Here is a 24,014-nt window from a genome sequence, read left to right as displayed (position 1 = left end):
GGGACAGTCTTTTAAATTGTCCCATATTTGCTTGCGCATAAGCGGCATGTCGCTAGGAGGATCCATGGCATCACTTACAGCGCAATGATCAAGCGTTAAAAGATTTAACAAATCCTTAATGCTATGCGATTTCCAGTCCGTTTTAATGTGATTGTAAACATCTGTTTTTGGTAAAATACGCCCTTTCTTTTCCGAGCAGATCGACATGTCGTTAAAAATTCGCAAAAGATCATCACGAATAAAGTCGGTAAAACAAGATTTGTCTGCTTCATACTGTATACTGAGCTGACGCCTGCTAAAAAAACGGGAAATATCCCTTCCAGCCGAAAATGATGACATTTATGATGCTGAATCATAAAAGAATGTAAATAACTAAATATTAGTTAAAGTTCGTGAAAAACGAGTAAAAACAAGCCAAAAACGTGTTTTAGTGTCAAAATATGTTTAGATTGGGGGAAAACCCCAAAACATGTCTGTCGCATAGGAAACCGCCCGTGGTAGTCGATCCAGGGAAATTGAATTTCAAAATCGGCCTCAATCATCTTGTTCAGAATTTTACGCTGATTTCAATGGTGTATTCAGGAAAATTATCGGATGGAAACTGTAGGAGGAGTAGTGTTTTGAAAACTGGATAGGGGTCTAACGACGGGCCTGTATATATATATAAACGCAGCCGTGTTTCTTAAGCAAACACTAGGTAATAGATATAATTAACCATGCAACGTCTCGTCATAGTCTGCATTCTGCTCCGTCTGGAACCGGCTGGGCACGTCGCTGCCCAGCATTTACTACTGCCAGCCGGAGAATTCAAGTTCCTTCGCAACAACCTACCGTTCTTCGTCCCGGCGCCGTCGCAGTCGGCCACGCCCTCTTCCCCCGTTGTTTCCCCCGAGCAGGTTCAGCCGGCCAACTCGCGATCCGCAACAGCCGACCTCTTCTCCGCCGAAACCGCGGAACTGGCCTTCGTCCGCAGGTGCGCCGGTCACGTGTCGAAGGCCGGTCTGCTGTGTCCCTGCGCCGCACCCGGGCACAGCTGTGCGCCGGCATATTCCGTCTGCAGCGATAGTAAACAGTGCGTCTGCGACCCGGCCTTATCCTATGTCAACGCTACAAAAACCGGCTGCACGCCGTATCCCACGACGACAGCAGGTACTGTTCTCAATTGATAAGTGGCCTTTATAACGTAGATTGGAAAGCGGAACTCTGACGAGTGACGAAGGTCATATAAATAATTTGTTCTTGCAGCGACCACAACGGCCTCCGCAGCAGTAACTTGCCCGACTTGCCAATGCCCGACATTAACGTGTCCGGCAGTAACGTGTCCGGCAGTAACGTGCCCGACGACTCCTCAAACAACATGTAAGTTACAACATCAACTTTCCCCATTGCTTTACGGTTCCTTGTACTAGTACATTAGGTCACTGCATTTAGAATTAGTTGTGGAGAACTCGCGCTTTGCAATGGAACAAATTATAACGTTATTTTTTAACAAGAATATTTATATCATTTAGTTGGAGAGAACAGGGCGGTTGCCGTGTCGCTGGGGTAAACGTAGGTTTACTGAGAATTTTGGCTTGAATGTGTGACACATCAAGTGATCAGCTGAGGCCTCGAGGCTCGAGGCACGCAACACCCTGGCACATGATAGGCCGACATTAGGAGAATCTTATGTATCAATAATATCAGACGTGTTACAATTTGTCGGCTTAATACATTGTCTAATTGCTAGTGTGTCTCGGAGTTGCACTTGATCGGTTTTGTGAACTTGAAATCCCAAATGAAGGATGGCAATACTGAGTGATGCCGTTACATAGTTTCTGGCGTTTTTAACATTCTAAAGTGATACTGGTTACTTTGGCAAACCTTTGATGGGACGGTGAAAATCTGTCGCAAAGCAAAAATGAATAAAAGAGGCATACCGGTATGGAAAAACCGGTATGGCTTTTCCGGCATTTTCGCGGTGGACGGAAACTGCAGGGAAAGAGCACAGTATGAATCTGTGCTGCACGCGTGACTACTGACTACTTGGAGTACTCTCAAGTCATAACGATTCACACTTGTTTCAGGTGCCACTTGTCCAGTCTGTTCAACTCCAACCACCACCACAACTACCACTAGTAAGTTCATATAAATGTAGAACTCTTAATTTAAGGAAAATGGCCCGCACTCAGAATGGTTTTTTTGAAATATTTTATGTCATTCTTACTCATTTTTGAAATTTATTTTAAAATCGGAGAAATGTAATGGAACTGATACTGGTTTTCACAATAACGTATAAAAATCATTCAGCTTTAGGACCACGTAAAGTATTACAAAAAAGCGCTTCCCAGTGCGCGAAAGCGAAAGTTTTAGTGTACGTGCCCCAATTTTGTCACCATGTAGCGGGCTATTTTCCTTAAGGAAAATGGCCCGCCACATAGCGCCACAAATGGGATACATTTAAACTTTCGCTTTCGCGCACTCCGAATCACATTTTTTGTAATATTTTATGTCATTCTAAAGCTAAATGATTTGTATACGTTGTTCTGAAAACGGTTTGCGCGGGCAACATCCGGTTGCCGAGATATGGCGTATTAAAATGGGTAATAAGTTTGAATGCATTATTGTTGCGTACCAAAAGTCTGGTTCTTACCCGATCTTCTTGAAACTTTGCTTGAAAAGGCACATGGCCATAAAGTCGAAAGCGAACTAATTTTAGGTTCATAGCATATCCCCATAATTTTAAAATAAGTTTTAAAATTTTTGAAATTTATTTTAGAATCGGAAAAAAATGCTATGGATCTGATCTTGGTTCACTTTTGACTTCATGGTCATATATCTTTTATAGCAAGGTTTCAAAAAGATCGGGTGATAACTAGATTTTTGGTACACAACAATGCATTTAAACTTTTCGCCCATTTTAGTACGCCATATCTCGGCAACCGGATGTTTTGCGCGCAACATCCGGTTTTCAGAACAGTGTATACCAATCATTACTTTTATAGTACATTACTTTTATAGTAGAAGTCCTTGAAAAAGTGAACTTCAGGCTATTGTTGTTTTCGACAGCACCGACCACAGCATGAACAACAACAACAACAACAACGACAACTACAGCTTCCTCAGCGCCGGCCGTATGTGACCCAGCCATTCCCAGTACACCACCGGTGAATATTCCGTTAACTACTGGTAGGCTCGTCCAGAATTTTTGTTAAGAACTGGTTAGATCTTGTCCAACAAGAAAAAGCATCCGACGGTCTTTCAGTTCACACGCAGAAATGCCCAGTAAAGGAAACTGATTTGCGACATTTTCAGGGTGTGGCGGTAGCGTTATCGTTCCAGCAACGGGTTCGGTTGTATTTAATTCCCCTGTGGGAGGACCTGGGGAGAGTGGTGCAACTGGTGATTACCCCAACAACGCTGTCTGCTTGTGGCTTTTTATAGCCCCGCCTGGGAAACAGTTGGAGGTATGTACCCCGGCATTAAAATAATGTACGAGTAACATCCTGCAACGAAATTAATTGATTATGAAATCCGCGCTACTCTACACAAATTCTGTCCTCTTCGTTACAGTTCACGGAAGATCCTTTGGTTCCGTTCAATGTAAGCTTAACCATCTTTCAATGGATTAGAAATCATGCGAGTGTGCGGAATACTTATTGTAAGAGCAGCTCTGTCTTTTGACCAGATAAGCGACTTTTGTTCATATGACGCACTGGTAATCGGTGGTCAGAGATACTGCCAAGGTAACGCATTCTCGGCGCAAACCGTGAACAGTCCTGCCGTAAGTGCCTTATCCGCCAACATTCGCGTGGTAGCAGTTGTTATACATTTCGGTCTGTACAGGTCGTCGCTTTTGTGTCGGATGGCAGTGACACAGCGAGCGGCTGGAAAATCAACGTGCGAGCCGTCTAGTTGGACCGTTCTGACTAGCTTTACGCTTAATCTGTTAGGGAATACGCAGAGTATACAGTAACTGTCGAGCCTTAAATAACGGCAAACGTGCTGCGGCAACGAAGATTATGCCACGGGAAAAGTCTTGTAGATTCACTGTGCGCCGGTATTTATAGATTATAGTGTATGTCCCTGTTTGCCTGTAGTTCCGTGAAGGTTTCTGTTCTGGGAATAAAGGGAATAAAGGGGGCGAGTCGTTAACGGTATTATCGTTCGGTAAAAAAAGCCAGATAAGCAACAAATAGCAACTACGATAAAAATCTGGAACAAGTAACCGGTACTGGTTTCTGCCAGAAGCATCTCTACCGACTCCGCGCATATAACTGACTATAAGTGCTGAATTATTTATTTCAGGATATGTACTGACAAACGTTTCGCACCCACTGTACTCGTAGAGTCGTAGAGATTGCACTATAGAACGTTCTTCTGTGGTGTGACCTTTGTAGTGTATGTTGACCTGTGTACATCTTGTAAAATTTCTACTTCCTGTAAATGCGTACATCTGTGCACGTCTTATACATGTAAATCTTACAAGTTTCATAACTTTCTAATGCAGATGTGTGTACATCTTATAAATTTATTGTCATCGTAATGACTGAGGAAATCCGCAACGATTGATCTTGAATCTGCGACGTTTGTCGATTTAAAGGGACACGCAAAGACATCTGTCAAACACTGTGGAAAAACTGTATGCCAGCATTTTATTTATATTGCCACAGCATTTTATTTATATTTATTTATTTTGCCACAGCCCGTCACATTCGCTAATTGAAACAAAGATTCTCCAAATACGGTTAATTATACGCAAATAAGCGACAATCGACAGGATCTTTAACCGACATATTGTGTCAAAGCACTCGCGCTTCCGTGGGGGCAGAACCGACACCCAAGCTGGATCCCCACCGGAGCCCTAGTGGGGCCGCTCAAGTCTAAGGGCACCAGGTATCACCCCGAAATGAGGATCAAGCACGGGACAGTGCTCCGGATTAAGGGATTTGCTTGCGTGGTGCTCCGATCACGGAATTCCTCTACTGCGCGATCGCTGGTAAGAAATAGAGTTTGGAACACGCTGCTTTTTAATGAGACCATCTTGCCGATGAAGCGGGATTTTCTGGCTAAGTCGCTCCAATGAGTTCACAGCAGTGGTCCAGCCTAGAAGATCATCCAAGTTCTGACAATATATATTCCACCGGGAAGTCAATAGCCAATCTGGGGAACTGGGATAAAGTTAGAGTAAACATTAAGACACGCTGGCAACATTCAGCATCACGTTGGGATTCTCTCTGGTTGTTCTGGCGGCGGCGGTTTCCCGGTCACCGGAAATGCTGACCAGCATGACTTGGTTGTTAGTCCTTCTTCTGCAGAGCCGGCGCCAATAACTGCGGATGTTGCCGAGGGTCAGGCCGAAAATCAGCGGATCCAGGACAGCTTGGATGGTGTACAGGTCGGATGCGGCTCGATAGAAGGCGAGGGGCAATTTGGTATTGGGATTGTAGGTAAGGATAGTGAAGTAGCATATGATCGGCCACCAACAAACCAAGGTACTGCCGGTGTACAACGTCAGCACTATAAAGGGACGCTGCGGACCTTCCTGCCTAGCTTCCGGTGCAGCTGGATTAGCACCCGGTCGTCGCGAGATTCGCGAGCACATCTTCCACAGTAAGAAGGGGAAGACGACCGGAATGCCCTACTTGGGTACGTCATAAATCAGGATAGACGTCAACTCCACGAGCGTCGGTTGGCCGGCGTTATTCAGCCGGCAGCCGCCCTCCAACGGCAGACGATAGAACATCCGATCGCGAATCAGCAACGGCAGCATGAAATTGTGCACGTACACCATCACGGCGCCGCAGAAAAGGACGGCGGTGGTCCGGTTGTGGCGGGCCCGGTAGGAGACGGGTGCGAAGAGGGCCCAGGCGCGGTTCAGCGTGATCAGCCAGGGGAAGTTGTATAAATGCGGGGAGATGATGTAGATGGAGTACAAGCGTAGGGTGCACAGGGAGTGACCCAGGTACACTGACCCGTACGCACGCTCGACGATGTCCAGTGCCCGGTCCAGACAGCCGAACGCCACGTTGCTGCACATTATGGCCACGATGTAGATGTTGAAGGGTGTCCACAGGGATGCATTGGTAAAGGTCACCAGCAGCGCCAAGGCGTTGAACGCGACGGCCAGGATTCCGGTGCTCACGGCGCCGGCGTCCAAGGAGACGCTGACCGACCGGGAATCCGAATGGTTGTTATGCGGCGTCCACAGTACCGACAGGTTATGAGTCATTGTCGCGTTTAAGCCCATTATGGTTAAGTCCATACTTTTGGGGTATCAACCAAGAATGCGGCACTTGCGCCAAGCAAGCACACTATGACGGGTGCGATTGGAAAATCTACGGGGAAAACCTTTGCTGAGGAAGCCTTTGATGCGTACAATATATTGATACAAAGGGGTTCCATGAACCTGCCCTACATACCACGGAATAACTTCCGGTTGAAGACAAACAAGCGAATCTATCCAGTGTTGCGATAAAGGTTACATGAGGCAGCCGAAGTAACTGTAGCCGTTTCCAGTTACATCTGTACAGATAATTACTGACGGTTATGTAACTGCACAACTTACTGCAGGTTTTTGTCTTCTGTCACCAGGGGCTATTCGAGACCCCCATCGACCATGTACTATTTTTTTAAGCCGAATCTGACTGCCAGCCCCCTTAGCCCCCCATAGTATCCTGGGCGGTAGCAATGGGATCAGGGGCAAAATTTTTATTTTCGTATGTTGTTCACTTTTTCTAGGTAAATCAATAACGCTGAATTCAAATTTGATGTTAAAAAATTAATATAAGCAGTGTGGAAGAACTTTTGCTGAGAAGGGTGTTGAAAATTGTTGTAACATCAACTGTGTGAATTTTTGTTCGTTTTACGTAAATCTTTTTATGCTTAGCTCAAATTATATTTTTAATGTCAAATCGAATTCAGCGTTGTTGATTTACCTAGAAAAAGTGAAAAAACGACGAAAATATAATTTTTGCCCCTGGTACCATTGCTACCGCTCAGGATACTGTGGGGGGCTTAGGGGGCTGGCAGTCAGAATTTTTTTGTTCCGAAAAAAATTTTAAAAAACACTTTCTAGATCAGAAAAATTCGCTGATCATTACTACATGGTCAGATTCGGCTTAAAAAAATAGTACATGGTCGATGGGGGTCTCGAATAGCCCCTGTCTGTCACGCAATTGCTTGATTAGTTGACACTGTGCAGTATATGCCAATATGTGTCAGCATTAGCCAGTAATTATAACGGAGTACATTGCCATACACATGTTTACTGTTTACTCGACGAAATCTGCTACATTTTATTTTTAACTTGCAATTTTCTTATGATGGGTTTCGTATTATTGCGATGTCGAGAAAAGATCATCAAGCACTACTCTGCAATCCTGATCAACTTTCCTGTGTACCGCGGAAAAGACATGCGACTTAAACACTGGACTGCAACTGCGTAAGGTGTCGGCGGTCTGAACTACTGTTTCAAATATACCGACTCTTATGGCTTGGAGCGGTTAACCTCCAGCGGCACACTTACCTAGTGAAAACTGTATTTATCCGAAACGTTTTATCAGAACTGACTACACGTAGAGATCCGAACCACCAAAGAGCTGGCATACGCCCTTCGTCTTGGAAATCCGTGCTTCTCCGGAATCGCATGCAAACAACAATGCACTGCTCACCACTGGACGATAACAAGAAGTGAATTTCTGAATTTTTACCGTATATTAGCACACAAAACACTGCGTATTTTGTTACTTAAGGCCTTAAGCAACGATGTACATTTGTATGCAGCTGTGTATTTATGCAATCGCGACTGCTCCATCATTCGGGCGGAAGAGACACCGGCACCAGTATCAGTACGATCGTGAAGTTTAAAAAACAGAACTAGTTCTACTTCCAAAGTTTGACGAAAGGAGCCAGCTTTGGACGAAGGTAACCTTGACGAAACTAACTTACGGAAAGGTGACGAGTGTGTGGTTTTTACTTCGCATATCAATTACGGACACTGTGGCGGAGATGTGACTCGCTGAAATAGCTCAGTTTCACGAGATGTGACGATCTCAAGCCCGAATAAAAATAGGCCTTTAGGAATTAGGTTAGTATAAAATTAGGTCAGTACACGGGAAAACACGTGTTGCGTACACGGGTGTTCGCACTCGCTTAGGCGTATGAAGTTCGGGAACGGGTGTTTTGCTGTGTACAGAGGTTTTGAATTTCTCTATTTTTAACCCTTACATTTGATTTAAATACATACTGCTAGTGTAATTCTTGTGCCTCGTACGCTTTTATGCACAGAATTATTAAATTGTCAATAAAAATTGTCAGTTGTGTTAACACCAATAATGTTACGCCACAGACAAAACGGTATCTACGATCCATACAAATTCAAACTCAATTCTTTCTATGACCAAACCTTCCATAAATTTTCTAGATTTTTTACAAATTGCAACACGAGAGGAAAACTCTGTGTCTATCTTCAAAATATGTTATCTAAACCATGTTGCTTGACTAATCTTCCAAACTTGCGCTAGATGATTTCGAATGCTTCATAGTATATAAAATGGAAGCGGATAAATATAAATTAGTAAAAGAAAATTGAACGCGGATTTTTTAAAAGCTGTCAGCACTTGGTGTGAACACCCTATGCAGGTCAAATGCAACAAATTACGTATAAAAAATCACTGAGCGTTGTTGTACGGCTTAAATGGTAGCACGTAGAAGTCAACCATGTCGTCATTTCTGTAAACCGTCGTTTTCTTTAGCAGATGTGTGCAGGTCCATGACAAAGCTCGCCGACTAAAGACGAGGAAGGAATCCAATAGGCGCTGGAAAAAATGTTTCCTGGCATTTTGGACAGCTTGCTACTACGAAATTGCCGGTATATTCATTGGCTGGGGATGACTGCAAACAGTTTGGGCAATGATATGGTAAGCGCTTGACTGAGTCGGGGAGCTGTCGCGCTAAACTGTGTGCTCTCTCGTACCCCGACAGCGTAAACTGCTCCTTTTCGCCTTTGGTCAATGCGCTTTTTTCCCAATAAACTTCATAATATTTGCAGTTTAAAACAGAACTATCAGCAACTCGGAACAGACCGTTGTCTGCAAATCTTTTCCCTCTCGAATTCAAAAAAACCAGGCACACGGGATCGCAGTGGATCAGTACAACAGCATGTCCTTCAGTCGGCTCAGTGCCGCATTCTCCCAAGTCGTCTTTCGTCAGTACGCCTTGTTTGTTGCTTTTGTAGAACTGATCGAAATTTTCTCTTTGTGACTTACTCAAGCAATATGTCGCAATCAGAGGACGCCCGGCATTTAACGCTTGCCTAGCTTCGCATAGAAAAATCCGGTGATCTTTGTCATCAGAAGTTTGCCTATCACCAGCATCGGGCTCCCATTTAGCATTAAGTTGACGATATTTAAGCCGATACTTGCTTGCAAATGTTTCGATGACCTTCACTGTATTCGTCGGTCTTGTTCCAAAATATTCAACAAATTCGTTATACAGAAGTCTGAATGCTGGCACGCCACCATGTCTGCCTGTAAAACAAAATTTTTCGAAACTGCTTTGCAATTTTGGCGAGACAATAAGCTACTATAATTCTGACATGCATGAGGCAGAGGAAACAGCAACAGATAGAGGCTACATAGTACTTACTGCCACGTTTTACTGTGTACCAGTATTATGTTTGAGCAAATATTTGGTAACTGATATGTTTATGAATTTTATTATGGCCTGCATCCCCGAGAAATATTGTTTGTTATTTAAAGACAAAGTCGGCAATATCGCTCATAAACTAACCTCGTATCCTCTTCATAACCAAATGAAAGACCGTTGCCGTTGCGTACGCATAGCATGTCGCATCATGTTGTTTGTGGGGAGAATTCGCGGCTGCCTGGATCTCGACATTAATATATTCGTCCAGTGCGACCCTGGCAATTAGATTTGCAGTTGCATCGCCACTGTCTGCTAATGATTGCACCATGGTAGTAAAGTCCTGAATAGCTTCTGGGTCGTTAACAGGAGCAAACAGTCTTATTTCTCCTTCATCCGGAATTTTCCATTTTTGTCGTCGGAGAAACTGAATCGTGGGATGTCGGCATGGTACAGTTGTGCAAAGTTTAAATAGCGTCCGCCTTTGGAAGGACCAGCTGCTGTCTTCTACGTAACGGAGCGTCTTGTACTGCTTCGGCTCGTAATCGCTGGTAATTAAACACGTGGCGACAGTTACTTTTATCCAGGAAGGCACCTGCGGTACGACACCATCGGTAGTATAGCCGGCAGTTATAAGTAGTAGCATTCTCCAGTCTGCAGTGCGGTTACTGCTATCGCCTAAGATGGAATAGGCGGATGACAAGGCTTTACACAGCGGTGTATTTTCTCCGTACATATACGGTTGGAGACTTTTGATAATCCGATCCAGTTGCTGCGTCGTTAATGTTTTGGTGAGCGTTTCTTTTTGGATGGTCTGGGCAGCTTCTTTTATTATATCAGCCGCTTCTTTTATCTGAATAGATTTCGGCTGGCTGTGTTTTTTCAAGATTTGGTCCGTACACTTTTCCACCTGCATTCTGGCATTCAGCCGCTCGTTTTCAGCAAAGTCGTGAGGTTCTCCTGTTAGAAAATTGATTGTCCTCTGCTCTAAGGGTGTTGAGACGGCTGAACTCAAATTACCTCCAGCAAAACTGGTTGTTTTAGAGCCTTCGTAAGTATTGTTATCTTGTTTTGCCTGCTGGTCAGCGCACGGGCGTTCCTCGATGAGCCTGTCAAGTTGAGTTACGTTGGGTTTCATCCCTGTTATAAAACCGGTCACGTTTTCCATACCAAAAAAATGATAACTTCAAATTACCGTCACTGAAACTGTTGAGTGTTGAATCTTCGTGCGCATACTTTGCTGTCGTTTCCCGGTAAACGCGCAAGTATATCGGTACTTCCATGACTTCTACGGGGCGTGCAGGGCCTGCGCTGAAAGTATGAATTTGAAGCTGATTCTGAATGCTAAAAGACTGATTCTAAATACTAAAAGTCTGATTTTGATTCCAGGAACTCTGAATCTGAATACCAAACTGTGACTCTGAATAGTAAGGCTCCAAATCTGGCTGGTGACGAGGACGACCCGAGTCTCTATTTAAAATTATATTGGAGTTGCATTTCGCCGTTTGCGCAAAGTACCACAAAAATAGGATGACAAGGCGCGTTAACAAAATCGCATTACTTCCAGATCGTTGCCAGTTACCAGAAACTCCAGGTTTTATCGCTTGCCATGCCATTGGCAATGCCGCTGGCATGTGCCAGTGCCATGTTTTACATCCTGACCATAACTTGTGATTGTACTCAGTGACACGCACCTACTATAATTCAAACTTGATGCGAATAAAGCTAATTTAAACGGCAAAATTACAAACATCAATCAGTATATTGTAAGAAAAATGCAGCTAGCAAATAACTAATACAAGTTGTTTCAAAAAGGAAGGCCTAATATGTAAGCTCAGAAAGTTACACCGTGCAACTACATTTGCAGCTAGATTAAGTCGGAAATAGAACTTGTAAGTAGTGCATATGTGACAGTTATTATGATTGTGTGCTCCACCTGCTGTAGCCACAGCACGAGTATGCAATATAGCAGCACATTAACAGGGGCGTGTTTTATGTTGGCACAGGCTCGTTCGGTAAATTCAGAGGGAATACCGGCTATCTCATCCTACACTGGACGCAGAACCACTTTTTTTTTACCACACAAAGGTATTTATAACGTCTCTGTCCCGCGCCCCGCATTGTTGTTTAGGAGCAGTTACCGCCGCCTAATACTAATCTGTAATTACTTGTATAGATAACTTTTATCGCCAGAGTTATTAATTATTGTTTTAACACAACTGCAATAATTATAATTTTAGTTAGAGACTCGAGTCGTGACCTGCCAGACTCAGAGTTTTATTATTCAGATTCAGAGTTTGGCACTCAGATTCAAGGTTCCAGGAATCAGAACCAGAGTTTTAGTATTCAGACTCAGACTTTTAGCATTCAGAATCATATACAGACTCAGACTTTCAGCGCAGGCCGGAGTGAAGCACTGCTGCTGTATTTCGCCGCTAAATAAAACCGATCACGTTTTCCATACAAAATTTGCTGACTTCGAATTACCTTTTAAAGTATTGGTCAATGGTCACTGCTGCTTTGATACCTGTTGCTACTTTTTTGAAACCTTTGTACGCATACTTCGCTATCGCCTGCCGGCAAGCGGACGGGAGTTCTTTAATAGCTTCTTCTAGGAGGGACTTCTCCGCATAATAAAAAGTGTACAAGAAAAAACACTCTTCTTGTGTTAGGAACTTTTGAACGTATTCGTCACAATAGGGGGCTCCGTTGTCTCGCAGCAACGTTGTCAGCAAATCATACCCAGAGCTGATCTATCAAAAATACAACACGCTCCAGGTTTTAGGTAAACAGATCATCGATTTTTGGCAGTTATTTGTAAAGCGCTGTCATATCAGGCTTAAACTAAGTACAGTAAAAAAAATGAAGGAAAAAAAGCATAATTTATGTAATTTAAAAAACGCAGGGCAGATGCAAGAGAAACCAACCCTCCGTCGACCATCTTGGTCCTCAAACCACTCAAAACGTCCTTCGCAAATTTTGTCCTCTAAGTTTGCTTAGTTCGATTTTTGGGTCAAGAGTAAGAGGGATGAGTACAGAAAGGATAAATTCGTGCGAGGAAGTTAAGAGTTGAATGAAAAATTTGCATCCAGACGTTTTGTCTTAGGCGGTGTATTCCATGAGAAATGATTTTTCTTATCTGAACCATAAAGTCGGTATACGATTTTTTCAGTGACCAATCAGTTCACAACCTACTACCTGTCTCTGGGTTCACAACTTCTGGCCTTCAGTTTGCACTGTTCACGTCCCAATCCTGACAACCATGCATTCACGCGGTTTATTTCGCTTTGATTTCTCGTTTTCTTCCTGTTCACATTCAAGCTTCATTTGGTTTGCCGCAGCCAGCAAATGTGCAGAAACATTATCATAAAATTTAGAAGCTGAACTTACGGGGATACTGGATACCGACCAGTTAACACTACGGGTCTTCAGGACGCACTCAACGCTTTGCGGTCATAGGAAAGTATGAAGTGGATCCAGTCTAACCATTTCTCTTACTGGACGATATTTACTTTGGATGATCACTAAGACGCTTCCAGTTAATAGCCCACAAAAGCTTTTTAGGCCACCGATTCGCATGATACTGCAACTGCATAAAATTTAACAGAAAATCTTGTGTAAAGCTTTTAATATTCTCTATAGCCTGCTGCTGTCAAAATGATTTTTTTATAGGATACCAAGTTTTTTTATAGGATCACCAGTGGTCACTGCGTCACATGCATACAAAATTTTAAATTGTGTCAGATTAAGCAATGTGCCAGCTACCTATTTTCATCCAAATAACAATTTTGGCATTTCGTGGATGGCCAGGGGGATGTTCGCGACCTCTTAGCTCCATGCGCGAAAAATTTACGAGCTTTAGTAACCAGTGGCGACTGTGCAGTGTTCTATTTTTGGTCAAAATAGCCTACTGCTATTTCGCCACAGTAATTGCGACCAGTTAATCGGGTTAGCCCGTCCCCCAGTGTGGGTTTTCGGCTAGTCAGCTATTTTGCGCGCGTCCAATATTTTCGGCCGCACAGATTCACTACGATCAACGCTTATTTCGGCAACTGGATATTGCGGTCAATGTGGTCTAATCACATTTCTTGATTTCATACGTTCTCTTATATTTTCTGAGACCTTCTTATGTTTGTAATGTTCTGTGTTTTCTCAAGCTTTCTTGTGTTTTCTCAGGTTTTCTTACATTGCTTTTGTTTTCTTATGTATGTAGCAAAATAGCTAACCAGTTAACTTATCATTCGCACCTATCGCACTGCGGCAAAATAGCTTGTGGCTAATGCACCTCTGATTGCGACAAAAAAGCCCACCAACTTCAGTGCCGCATTTTGTTCTCTGTGCGGCAAAAGAGCCTTAGCGATATACGGGGCAACACTTTTGCCGGTCACATACCTACTCTAGGTTGGTAAACAAATACCAACCTAGAGCAGTATGTGCCCGGCAAAAGTGTTCCCCCGGATATTTCTGTCGTGTTACCCTGCAGTCATCCCCAGAACGGTAACCCTTTGCCTAAACTGGTGAACTGGGTGACTGAAAACTGAACTTCCGGTCAATCGGTGACCTATAAAAACTGAGCGTTGCCAAAACCTTATTTATGCGTCAGCAAAATAATTATGCATGAGGGAGATTGCTGGACTGTGATAAAAAGTGTTGGTGAAGTGGGATATTATTGCCGGAATGAGATTATCAGTGCTGGGCATGGGGGACATGGCAATGGGCATGGCTCTGCTAAACTCATTCCGGTTAGGTGAGGATGCAGTATGAACACTGTACGTAAAGTTAGAATCCCGGCTGGATCAAGTGCATGTGAGATAACTTGCTGTCGCCATCGAAGGCGGTTATTCATACTGCATTCCAACTAGCGCATCAAAGTCAAAGTGTGGCCGGAATATAAAGTTCATCGAAGTGCACTTTAGTATGCACTTGTTGACCGTATGCCCGGAGGGTAGTTATGTGACTACGGAAACGGCAGATAGTCGATTGTACAGAGCGGAGTCTAGAACCTACTGCCGTACTACGGCGATCACTGGACTACAAGATCAAATTACGGTTACTAATTTAGACCTGGGAACCCTGCCAAATCGGCAGCATGTAAAAAGTGCTCCAAATCGAAATAGCGCAAATTATCCGTAAACTCAAATTACAGCGCAAATTATACAAACCTCAACTACGTATGTGACAGAGTCCTGCTTTTGCCACGCAGGCAAACCAGATCGCTGGATGTTCGGATAATGGTGGGAAAAGGCAGGAATTTACCATTTCCGAAATGATAAAATCTTAACCTTTTCCAGGGTAATTTCCTAAATCTTTTTTTGACATCATTATTTTCACTGAAAACTGACCTACAAGGTGTGCAGAAAATCTACAGTTCTATCTGTACACACTAAGTTGTTATTACGAAACACGTGGACATGTAAGTTTCGCTTCGAGCTTCGGGCTAGCGAAATCGATAAAATTGGAATATCGTTAAGGGATTTGGCCAGGTACATAGTACCAAATTCGGGTACATACACGAGCACTTTCGCTGTCGCGCACTCCTAAACACTTTTTTGCATTGCTTTATAACATCTTGTTGCCAAAGGATTCGTATACATAGGCGAAAAAACAGTTTGTGCGCGCAAACGTCCGGTTCGGGAGATATAGTGAAATAAAATTCCAAAAGTTTAAACGCGCGGAAGTGTACCAAAAGTCTCATTATGAACCGATGCTCTTCAAATTGTGCACGAAAACACACATTACTATGAAGATCGTTTTGGTACCGAACCAGCTTTCTACCATTTTTTTCAAATTTTAAATTAATTTTTAAAATTTTGAAATTCATTTTAAAATTTGAAAAAATGGTAGAGCTGGTTCGGTAAACGATCTTTTAATGCGTTTTCGTGCAAAATTTGAAGAGCATGGGGTCATAATGAGACTTTGTACACCTCCGCGTTTAAGCTTTTATTTCACAAATAACTCCCGAACCGGATGTTGCGCGCACAAACAGTTTTTTCGCCTACGTATACGAATCCTTTGGCTACAAAATATCATAAAGCAATGCAGGAAAGTGTTGGGGAGTGCGCGACAGCGAAAGTCCTCGTGTATGTGCCCGAATTTGGTACTATGTACCGGGCCAAATCCCTTAAGACTTGCGCGCTTATATCAAGATTTCTATGTATGTGATACACCTTCGATTCCAATTAATGCAGATGTAAGCAGGGCGCAATCCGAGGGAAACCGAGATATGACTGAAACAGGCGCCGATGGGGGAATCGAACCTTGGCTACGTCGTTAGATCCGCGTATGCAGTACCACTGCACCACGGCGCAAACGTTGAAATCATTTGAAAGACTTTATCGCTGTACGTGAGCCGCTTCTCGCCTCACACAGAGATTGGCGTGTACGTAGCATGAAGGCTGGCCTCACAACTCTTTTCTTGCAAACGAATAGCACTTCTAACGCAGTGGCTGTTTGGCCGCCGATTTTGTGCCCATCTAACCACAGTTGCAAATCTTTTGCAATCATTACGAGGACAGGGTTAATATTCGTGATCACCTAAAAAACGTGCGACAATTCGGGATCGCCTTGCCCGGGTCGTGCAGCACGGGCATTCCATTATGTTAGCAACTATTTCGTAAACAGAATCAAAATCACAAATCTTCTTTTTACCATCGCAGACTTAATCACCTAATTTAAAACTATGAAACTGATCGCTATCACATCACTTTTCCGTATTACGACAACAGTAAAATAACACTGGACACAAGTGCTCGAATACTGTATTGCTGCTTTTCCTTTCGAAACATTTCCGGCCTAGACTCCAACTCTGACTATGACTCTGATTCTGACCACTCAAACTCTGACTCTGACTACTCAAACTCTGACTCTGACTCTGAAGATTTCTAAGGTTTCTTAATAGGTTTCTTAGGTTTCCTAGGTTTCTTAGGTTTTTTTGGTTTCTTAGGTTTCTTAGGTTTCTTAAGTTTCTTAGGTTTCTTAGGTTTCTTAGGTTTCTTAGGTTCCTTAGGTTTCTTAGGTTTCTTAGGTTTCTTAGTTTTCTTAGGTTTCTTAGTTTTCTTAGGTTTCTTAGGTTATTCAGTCAGAGTCAGAGTTTGGACAGTCAGAGTCAGACTTTGCGTAGTCAGACTCAGAGCTGGAGCGGTCAGAGTCTGAGTCAGAATCAGAGCTTGAGCGCGGGCCTCGTAGTTACTATTAGCCCTTCTTACTGAAAATATTAGCAAGCTTACCGGCTTCAACTTCGAAACTGCGTCTCTCTCGATTTCTTCTCTCTTGATTTCTTCCCTCTTGATTTCCCAAGCAAACTGAAGTTCTACGAACCGCACCCCAAATAATTCCAAAACTTGAACCACGATTTGCTTCATTTGCTCCGCTGTCATTTCGTGTTCGATTTCCATCATGCTGTAAAACAATCTCTCTACCTGCTCGATCGTAATCGCCATAATCCGGGTACTAGCCAAGAACAGTTGTTTCTGTTGCTCTACGGTTAACGCTTTAGTGATATTTTCTTTTCCGCTTAGAATTTCCACCTGCTGCTGCGCTGTCAACCGAGGAGCAACACTGGAAACAGCGCGCAGTAAGTTATCCTGCTGCTCATCCTGTAGCGGGCTGAAAACCAGCTCGATTGCCACAGCCAGCCGTTCCGTTTCCATTTGAGTTAGAGGTGGGTGGACGTTAGCAGCCGCTTTACGAATGATGCGGTGGTAATTCACTTCGATGTAGACAGGGTCCATGGTGTGGACGTTGACCGGTTCTCCCCGCAAGGCTGATTCCGCCTTGTGGTCAACATGTCTAAGGTAAAGAAACCCGTATACGCCGGTGGGGTGCAGAATGGGAAATCTGTTGTGCGGCCACATGTGGCTGGTCGACTCGAACAAGTGCATAATAAAACGACGTAGTAGTCCACCGCGTCGATGCCACAATGCTAGTATCGACATCATGGAATCGAGAAAACTATCCTGCAAGAGATTGTTAATAAATCGTGAAAGGGTCTATCTGGCTCGTGAAAGGATCTAAAAAATGATTTGTATGTTTTTAAGCGGAAGAAACTGACGTTATTCACTGCAAATTTGTAAACCGTTATAAAAAATTTCATTGATTTCCAAAAAAATTAATTTTGACTTAGACGCAGCGTATGCACACTGGAATATGAAAAACTTTGTGAAGAGCTTTTTTTTAAAAAGTTTACAGTGCGGTTGAAATTTGCATTTTTGTACACCCGATGACACCTTTATTTCTCTGTACGAAGTTAGGAAACAGTAATCTACAAAAACGCTCCACAAAGTTTTAACAAATGTTTTTTTAACGTACGGAACAAAGTTGGGAATTTTCTTAGGTTTTGCAAATTAGTTATAGATTTTACGGATTAAACTTGTCAGATTGTTTAGTATTCAGCGAAGAACTTTCTTTGTTTTACACTTTCGGGGAATACTTCACTTTTGCGCCTGCAATGCCGCCACAGTTATATGAGCAGAGAATGACCACTGGCGCTCACAGAGCACTGTTAATGCCTATCCCTTTGTCTCGCGGGACTTGTTATCGCTTGGTGTCCTCACTGTGTATACATGCTTTTGGTCTGCTTCCTCTTACGCATGCCATTCGATTGTTATTCTAGACGCCTTTTTCCTGTTCTATTGCCAGTTATGGTCATTCATTCGACTGTGCGCTATTGACCACAGGTGGCAGCAGAGCAGAAAGATCGTCGGTCCGCCAAAACAATAGGAGCAACTATCACAAAAAAATTTATAACATTTTAAGTTGCAATTTGATTTAACTGAACTTTGGGCTGAAGGTGGACCAGACCATGCTGATTGCAGTCACAAAGTTTCGAAAATCAAAATTTTGGTAACCCGCCATTGTAGAACCTATTCTTAAATTCGCATCACTAATAACTTTGATTATGCAGATATAAACATACCTCGCTGCATGACTTTGCTTTTGCCGTTAGGGGGTGAGACCCTGGATAACACCTGTCGTCGCTGGGGGTGTACCCGTTTTCCCTCATGGTTTGGTGAACAGTATTTTGAAACTCCAGTAACGAAAAAATGTTGACAAGATGCTGGTCGTAGGATTTCGTTTTGACCCCAAATGCCATTGCAGATAATTCACAGTCTGTTTTTCCACTTTCTTCAGATGCAATTTGTACAACCGAATTAAATACGGATTGTATACGAGAGAATTTTGCGTCCTCGGTTTTTGGTTGTATGTCGGAGTACACCTGCTTCATCCTGGTGGAAACGTCTACTAGTATTACGAATGCTGTTCGAGACATCTCTGCGATTTTTACTACCGGAACAATACAGTCACAGGATGCAGCAATAATCATAAAATTCTCGTAACTTCCAAGCTGTTTAGAGTTTAGACTGATGTGCTGAGATATGGTTGCTAAATAAGTGACATGGCAAATGGTTGATCGCCTTTATGTATTCAGAATTTACACAACTTTCTGGCATTGCTTAATTGAAATCATCTCATATCGGTGTGCTGGATGGCCTTTGTGCGAAGGCTTCTGTGTTGCTTATCATTTGCCACAACAGGCCGATCCATTAAGTATTTGGGTCATGTGAAATAGTTGCAATAATAACGAACGCGATTATACACCGGTCTTCAGAAGACGTTTATTACAACAAATCAACTGATATGCATAACGCAGTACGGCTAATGGAGCACCTTTATGATGCCAAGTGTAACCGGCTTTTTGATTAGGGACCATCCATAAATTACGTAACGCAAGCAGGGGAAGGGGGGCCCCAGTCCTTGAAACGTTACCATTTATGACGAAGGGGAGGGGGGCCTTAAAAAATTTGTTACGTTCTGTTACAATTATGACGTCACAATGGTATAGCTTATGGACGGGTTTTGATTTTATTACGTGACGCTTAGGGTAGGGGATCTCAGTTTTGTTAGCATTCGTGACAGAGGGGGAGGGGAGTATTCAAAACCGTGAATTTTGGCGTTACGTAATTTATGGATGGCCCCTTACACTTGTCACGGCTATAACGCATTCCTGTAAAATGAGCCTTACTTTAGTCTTATGCACGCGGGCCTGCAGATTCCCTATTCATCAGTTGCGTGGCCAAAAGAGCAGTTATGCACGCGGGCCTGCAGATTCCCTATTCATCAGTTGCGTGGCCAAAAAATTTCAAAGTCAGAGCATTGCTCATTTTACCTACGTAGCGTTATGTAATAGTGTAAAGCTATTACGGCCGTATTACATTTTCCGGCAGGCGGTGGGGTTGCCACTGCGACAGAGGGTGTTTAGCACCCGAGACCATATGGCTCTGTTGTGTAGAATTTGTAAGGGTAGTCTTTTTTGTAGAAGCAGTAGTTTAGCCATATGTGTCCTGTCAAGGACGATTTTCGGGTTGGGTGCTTCGATATAAATGAGGCCGCTTTTAAAGTTCTCTGACGAAATGATTTTGGATTGGAAGTTATCGGATGGGGGAGGTAGGTATTTCCTGGTGATTGGTGGTTTTGTGAAGCATAGTGTGCTGTGGGTATATAAAAGGAAATCGGAGTGCGGTTGAAATTTAGTTGGTTAAGGGAAGTTGTGAGAAGTTTGTTGTGTGGATTGTGTTGTGAGGTCTTTTTTGATAGTTTGAATTGTAAAGGTTGTTGTAGTAAGGTGGAGAGTGATTTGGAGTGCCTGGGAAGAGGTGTTTGAAGGAATTTTGGCAAATTTGTGACAAGTAAGGAATATTTGTTTTTAGTGGATTTTTTTTAATTATTGTTAAATTTTTAATGTATTTGGTTTCTTAAGTAAAATAGATTAAAAGATATTAAGGAATAAATAGAGTATTTGTTGGCGTTTGACTTTATGGCAGTGCGGTTTAAAAGGATAGTTTTAAGGTGGTTAGTATTAAGAAGGTTAGTTTTTAAGGAGGTAAGTTAATTTTTTCTTGCAATTTTATACAGTATATCTGTATATTCGGATGTTTGGTGTGTAAATGCTGTTGAGAGTACGTTTGTAAAGTAGGAAAACTAGGTGTGCATTGGCAGACCGGAGCGTAGCAGCTTTTCGCATGTGTGAAAGATAAATAATTTTTAACGTTCTACCAGTAGCACTTTTAGTTATTAACAATATCAATAATTTAACCTAAGAATATAACGAGCCAGGAACATTTTCGTAATGACCTTCGGTAACAACCTTTCGAAACGAACACAGAAACATTTTTGCATTGGCGCTGAACTTAGAGGTCTTTCGCTACGATTTAAGAATGGAAATTGATTTGATTCTACGAGAGATTTGCTTTAAATGTTATATCATCATTTAGTTTTAGAATGTCAAAAAAGTTGGAAATGAGTGATTTGGATAGGCGGAAGTTAAAATGAAAATTATCTTAAGGTATAGTGAGTTGATTAATAAAGTGGTAGAAATAATATTTATGTTAATAAATGATGAAAGATATTATGTAAGAAAAGGAAAATATGGAATATATGAAGGAAAATAGAAAATATATTACGGAAAATGTGGAAAAGGATATTGTGGTAAAATATAGAAAGATTAAGTGGCATTATAGGAAATTTATTTGGCATTATGGAGTTATGTTGTGCAGATATTGTAATTGATAAAATCAAACTGAAGAAACAGGTGGATGTAGTGTTCCGTATGGTTTATTGTATAGTATATGGTGCGTATAATGTACTGTAAAGTTGACTGGTTTAATGGTTTGAATCTGGGTATATTATGGAGTAAATATAGTTATGGATGAATGATTATGTGTGTGGGAAAAAAATATTTTGAAGAAACAGGTGGGTGTAACGATCCGTATGATGTGAAGTCTGTTGTATTTAAGGATTTTTATTTTACTAAAGCTGGAAAATATTTTGAAGAAACAGGTGGGTGTAATGTTCCGTATCATTCAGTATTTTAGGGTATTTTGATTCGTTTTGAGATTTGCAAGTGAAGTTGGAGTTATGAGAGACAGGTGGGTGCAATGTTCCGTTTAGAGGTTTACAAATGTTTTTTATTAAAGATTAAATTCGGAAAAATTTGGAGAACATGATTTTTTGGTATTTAATAATGAATTTTTATTTTGATAGACGAAATTCCAGGAAGTGCTATGGATATTGTTGTCACTGACGACAATACAACCGTATTGCAGCCTGAATCCAGCAAACGATCTGCTGGTAAAAAATTAAATATAATTATTTATTTTAAATTTATATTTTCTAAATTTATTTATTTACCATTTATTTGTTTATACAGGAACTAAGAAGAATCGAAATAAATGAATGGAATAGCATGAACCGTTGGTTTTACTTTGAGATGGACCAATCGTTTTCATTTTTGTTGTTGTTATTTGAGTGATTCATCAATTTATTGGCGCCATTGTACCATTTTATCTAAGTGCATTATAGTTATCTGTGGTATTATTATCTGATAGTGGTGGTGCGGTATTATTATCTATGTGATGTAATTGTGTTGAATTACTCGCTTAATACTTGTGAAGTTCGTATCTTAGTATTTTTCTTATATTGAACTGCACTATTATTTTGTTATTTTGTATTGGTTTTGTAGTAATTAACTTTTAAAAATACCAATAAATAAAGGGCGAAATAAATAAGGCAATATCTTTGTTTTCAAGTTTGAGTAGATCATAATATGTTATAAATATGCGACCTACTGAGTCCAAGTAACAACTTACTGGTAGCTGAGAACCTTTAATAATTATCATGGTACGAGTACAAAATATCCATTAGAACAAAACGGCCTTAACGAAAATACAGTTGTATTATGCTATCCTGATCGGGAATCATACCGATCACACAAACCGAAGGTCAGGTGATGTGTGGTAACAATAAGTGAAAGTTGTATTTTAAAATATGCGCCCAACTGCGCCCAACCAACAGTTACTGCCAGCTCGTAGGACGTGGTATTTAGAGTCAGGTTTGTGACACTGCGTGTTATAGATATGCGCCCAACTGTGCCTAACCAACAACTTATTTCGAATGCTCAGAACTGCATTATAGCAAATAGTTTTGTTTACATTTAACTCTGGAAACGTACAAGTGCGCAGTAGAAATGCGGAAATCTGTAGAGAACTGTAGAGAAAGAACTGTTTATCTTTGAAAGTGAAGAAATTTCAGGGTCATAATTTATGATAATTATATATCTTTCCGGATGGACATAATAGGATATTAAAAATTTAACATAACAGGATAATATCACAGTCTGTCTATCTGTTTACAGAGTTCGCATTTGTTTGTTGTGTGGGGAGCATTTAGACGGCTTTGTTACCGACATTCCAAAAATTCCTAGGGTTTTCAAATTGACACATTTGTTGTTGATGACTGTCGATTGCGAATCGATGTTGACTATAAATCTTACCAAAAATCGTTAAGCGCTCCTTATCGGGGTAATAATAACGACGATCCATCCCTCGCTCTGTGCGTCCGCCTCCCTTGCCCGAATTGCCCAAAAAGGATTATGCTCAGGAAGAACTGAAAGTCCTTCCAGAGTGTTCGATGTTACCAGAGGCAAAAGTTTCTATGGCTCAGGTACTTTCCTGCGCTTAAAGTTCGCTGCGTTCTGTCCTTCTGCATTTTAATTATTTGTCGTGTATTCGAAGATTTCATGCTGTTTCAATAATCTGAAGGTGAATGAACATTAGAACTCGCTATTCTTCAACGGCGTTTATTTTTCGTAAGTGGTCCGTACGGGATTTTCGCGGGAAGAGATGCATCGAGAGGTTTAGGCACTTTTGCCCTGGATGATTCAGCGGTGCGGGACACGCACGACGACTTGTCGGATTTGACGCTGGATCAGATGAACACGGTTAAGGACTGGGATCAACAGTTTCAGGATAAAATTTTTATACCTCGAGTATTTTTAGGTGAATAATTTCAAGAATTGAAATATGCATTTTTACGCTGGAAGAGACACTCAGTTCGCCCTATAGAACTTTTTATGGTCTAGTTTTATTTTTTAAGACAAAATCTGATGCAGCGTTGTGCCATAATTATTTGTTGTTTTTAATAACCACCTTATTTGCAGATAAGTACCAACTGGTTGGTCGTCTGCTGCGACCAGCTGAGGAGCCCACGGATTATGCTCCGGAGGAAGAAGAGGAAGCCAGCCAGAAATCTGCGGCGGATAGTCTCGAAAACAAGACTAAATGAGCCAATTGCTTCAGTTGAAGCCTTGGTGACGGGCCATAATTGTCAGTTTATATGCAAGCACATGCCATGATGCCGATCTTTTTTGATTCCATTCTTAAGTTTAAGTAATTTTTGGTATTTTCGCGGGTTTTTTGGTATTGGGGTCTGGGGTAAATTATTTCGTTTGTAAGCAGGTTTCTTGTCATTCAGTCGTACTCGACGCATGGATCAGGTTGATTGTTTTTTGTTCAAGATTTAAGGTTTTGAAATGATTTGTTATCCGTTAAGGAAAA

At 41.9% G+C, this 24,014-nt stretch overlaps 3 protein-coding genes across 11 annotated transcripts; 2 read left to right on the top strand and 1 right to left on the bottom strand.

The window, feature by feature from the left end:
• The first annotated feature begins 643 nt into the window (after positions 1-643).
• On the top strand, positions 644-4,082 carry LOC129593999 (transcription initiation factor TFIID subunit 12-like). 3 transcript variants are annotated; one of them, XR_008691147.1, is made up of 8 exons: positions 644-1,149; positions 1,246-1,359; positions 2,067-2,117; positions 3,049-3,168; positions 3,295-3,446; positions 3,553-3,582; positions 3,668-3,763; positions 3,826-4,082. XR_008691147.1 is itself a non-coding variant. In XM_055490548.1 (7 exons), the coding sequence occupies exons 1-4, from the start codon at positions 717-719 to the stop codon at positions 3,063-3,065; spliced, it is 615 nt and encodes a 204-aa protein (XP_055346523.1). In that variant the 5' UTR covers positions 644-716; the 3' UTR covers positions 3,066-3,168; positions 3,295-3,446; positions 3,553-3,582; positions 3,668-4,082. The 3 variants fall into 3 exon arrangements, 1 of the variants encoding a protein (XP_055346523.1); XM_055490548.1 differs by having other exon boundaries at positions 3,668-4,082; XR_008691148.1 differs by lacking the exons at positions 644-1,149; positions 1,246-1,359 and adding an exon at positions 1,744-1,989.
• A 4,251-nt stretch (positions 4,083-8,333) lies between these two features.
• On the bottom strand, positions 8,334-19,111 carry LOC129593991 (uncharacterized). Of its 7 annotated transcripts, XM_055490533.1 has the most exons (7): positions 18,539-19,111; positions 16,851-17,579; positions 12,112-12,377; positions 10,820-10,935; positions 10,645-10,764; positions 9,772-10,584; positions 8,335-9,509 (listed from the first exon to the last, which is right to left on the bottom strand). In XM_055490533.1, the coding sequence occupies exons 1-7, from the start codon at positions 18,944-18,946 to the stop codon at positions 8,770-8,772; spliced, it is 3,192 nt and encodes a 1,063-aa protein (XP_055346508.1). In that variant the 5' UTR covers positions 18,947-19,111; the 3' UTR covers positions 8,335-8,769. The 7 variants fall into 7 exon arrangements, with proteins under 7 accessions (XP_055346510.1, XP_055346508.1, XP_055346507.1 ...); XM_055490532.1 differs by having other exon boundaries at positions 9,772-10,764; XM_055490536.1 differs by lacking the exon at positions 8,335-9,509 and having other exon boundaries at positions 10,534-10,584; positions 10,645-10,733.
• Positions 19,112-20,033: 922 nt separating this feature from the next.
• LOC129594028 (membrane-associated progesterone receptor component 2-like) lies at positions 20,034-23,742 on the top strand. The gene is made up of 3 exons (XM_055490572.1): positions 20,034-20,067; positions 23,235-23,456; positions 23,618-23,742. Exons 1-3 carry the CDS (start codon positions 20,034-20,036, stop codon positions 23,740-23,742), a joined length of 381 nt encoding a protein of 126 aa, XP_055346547.1.
• Positions 23,743-24,014: the final 272 nt, after the last annotated feature.

This window comes from Paramacrobiotus metropolitanus, unplaced genomic scaffold, assembly GCF_019649055.1.
Source record: "Paramacrobiotus metropolitanus isolate TYO unplaced genomic scaffold, Prichtersi_v1.0 Parri_scaffold0000065, whole genome shotgun sequence".
NCBI classification, from domain to species: Eukaryota; Metazoa; Tardigrada; class Eutardigrada; order Parachela; family Macrobiotidae; genus Paramacrobiotus; species Paramacrobiotus metropolitanus.
Note: the sequence above shows the minus strand (reverse complement) of the source record. Positions and strands in the feature narration are given on the sequence as shown.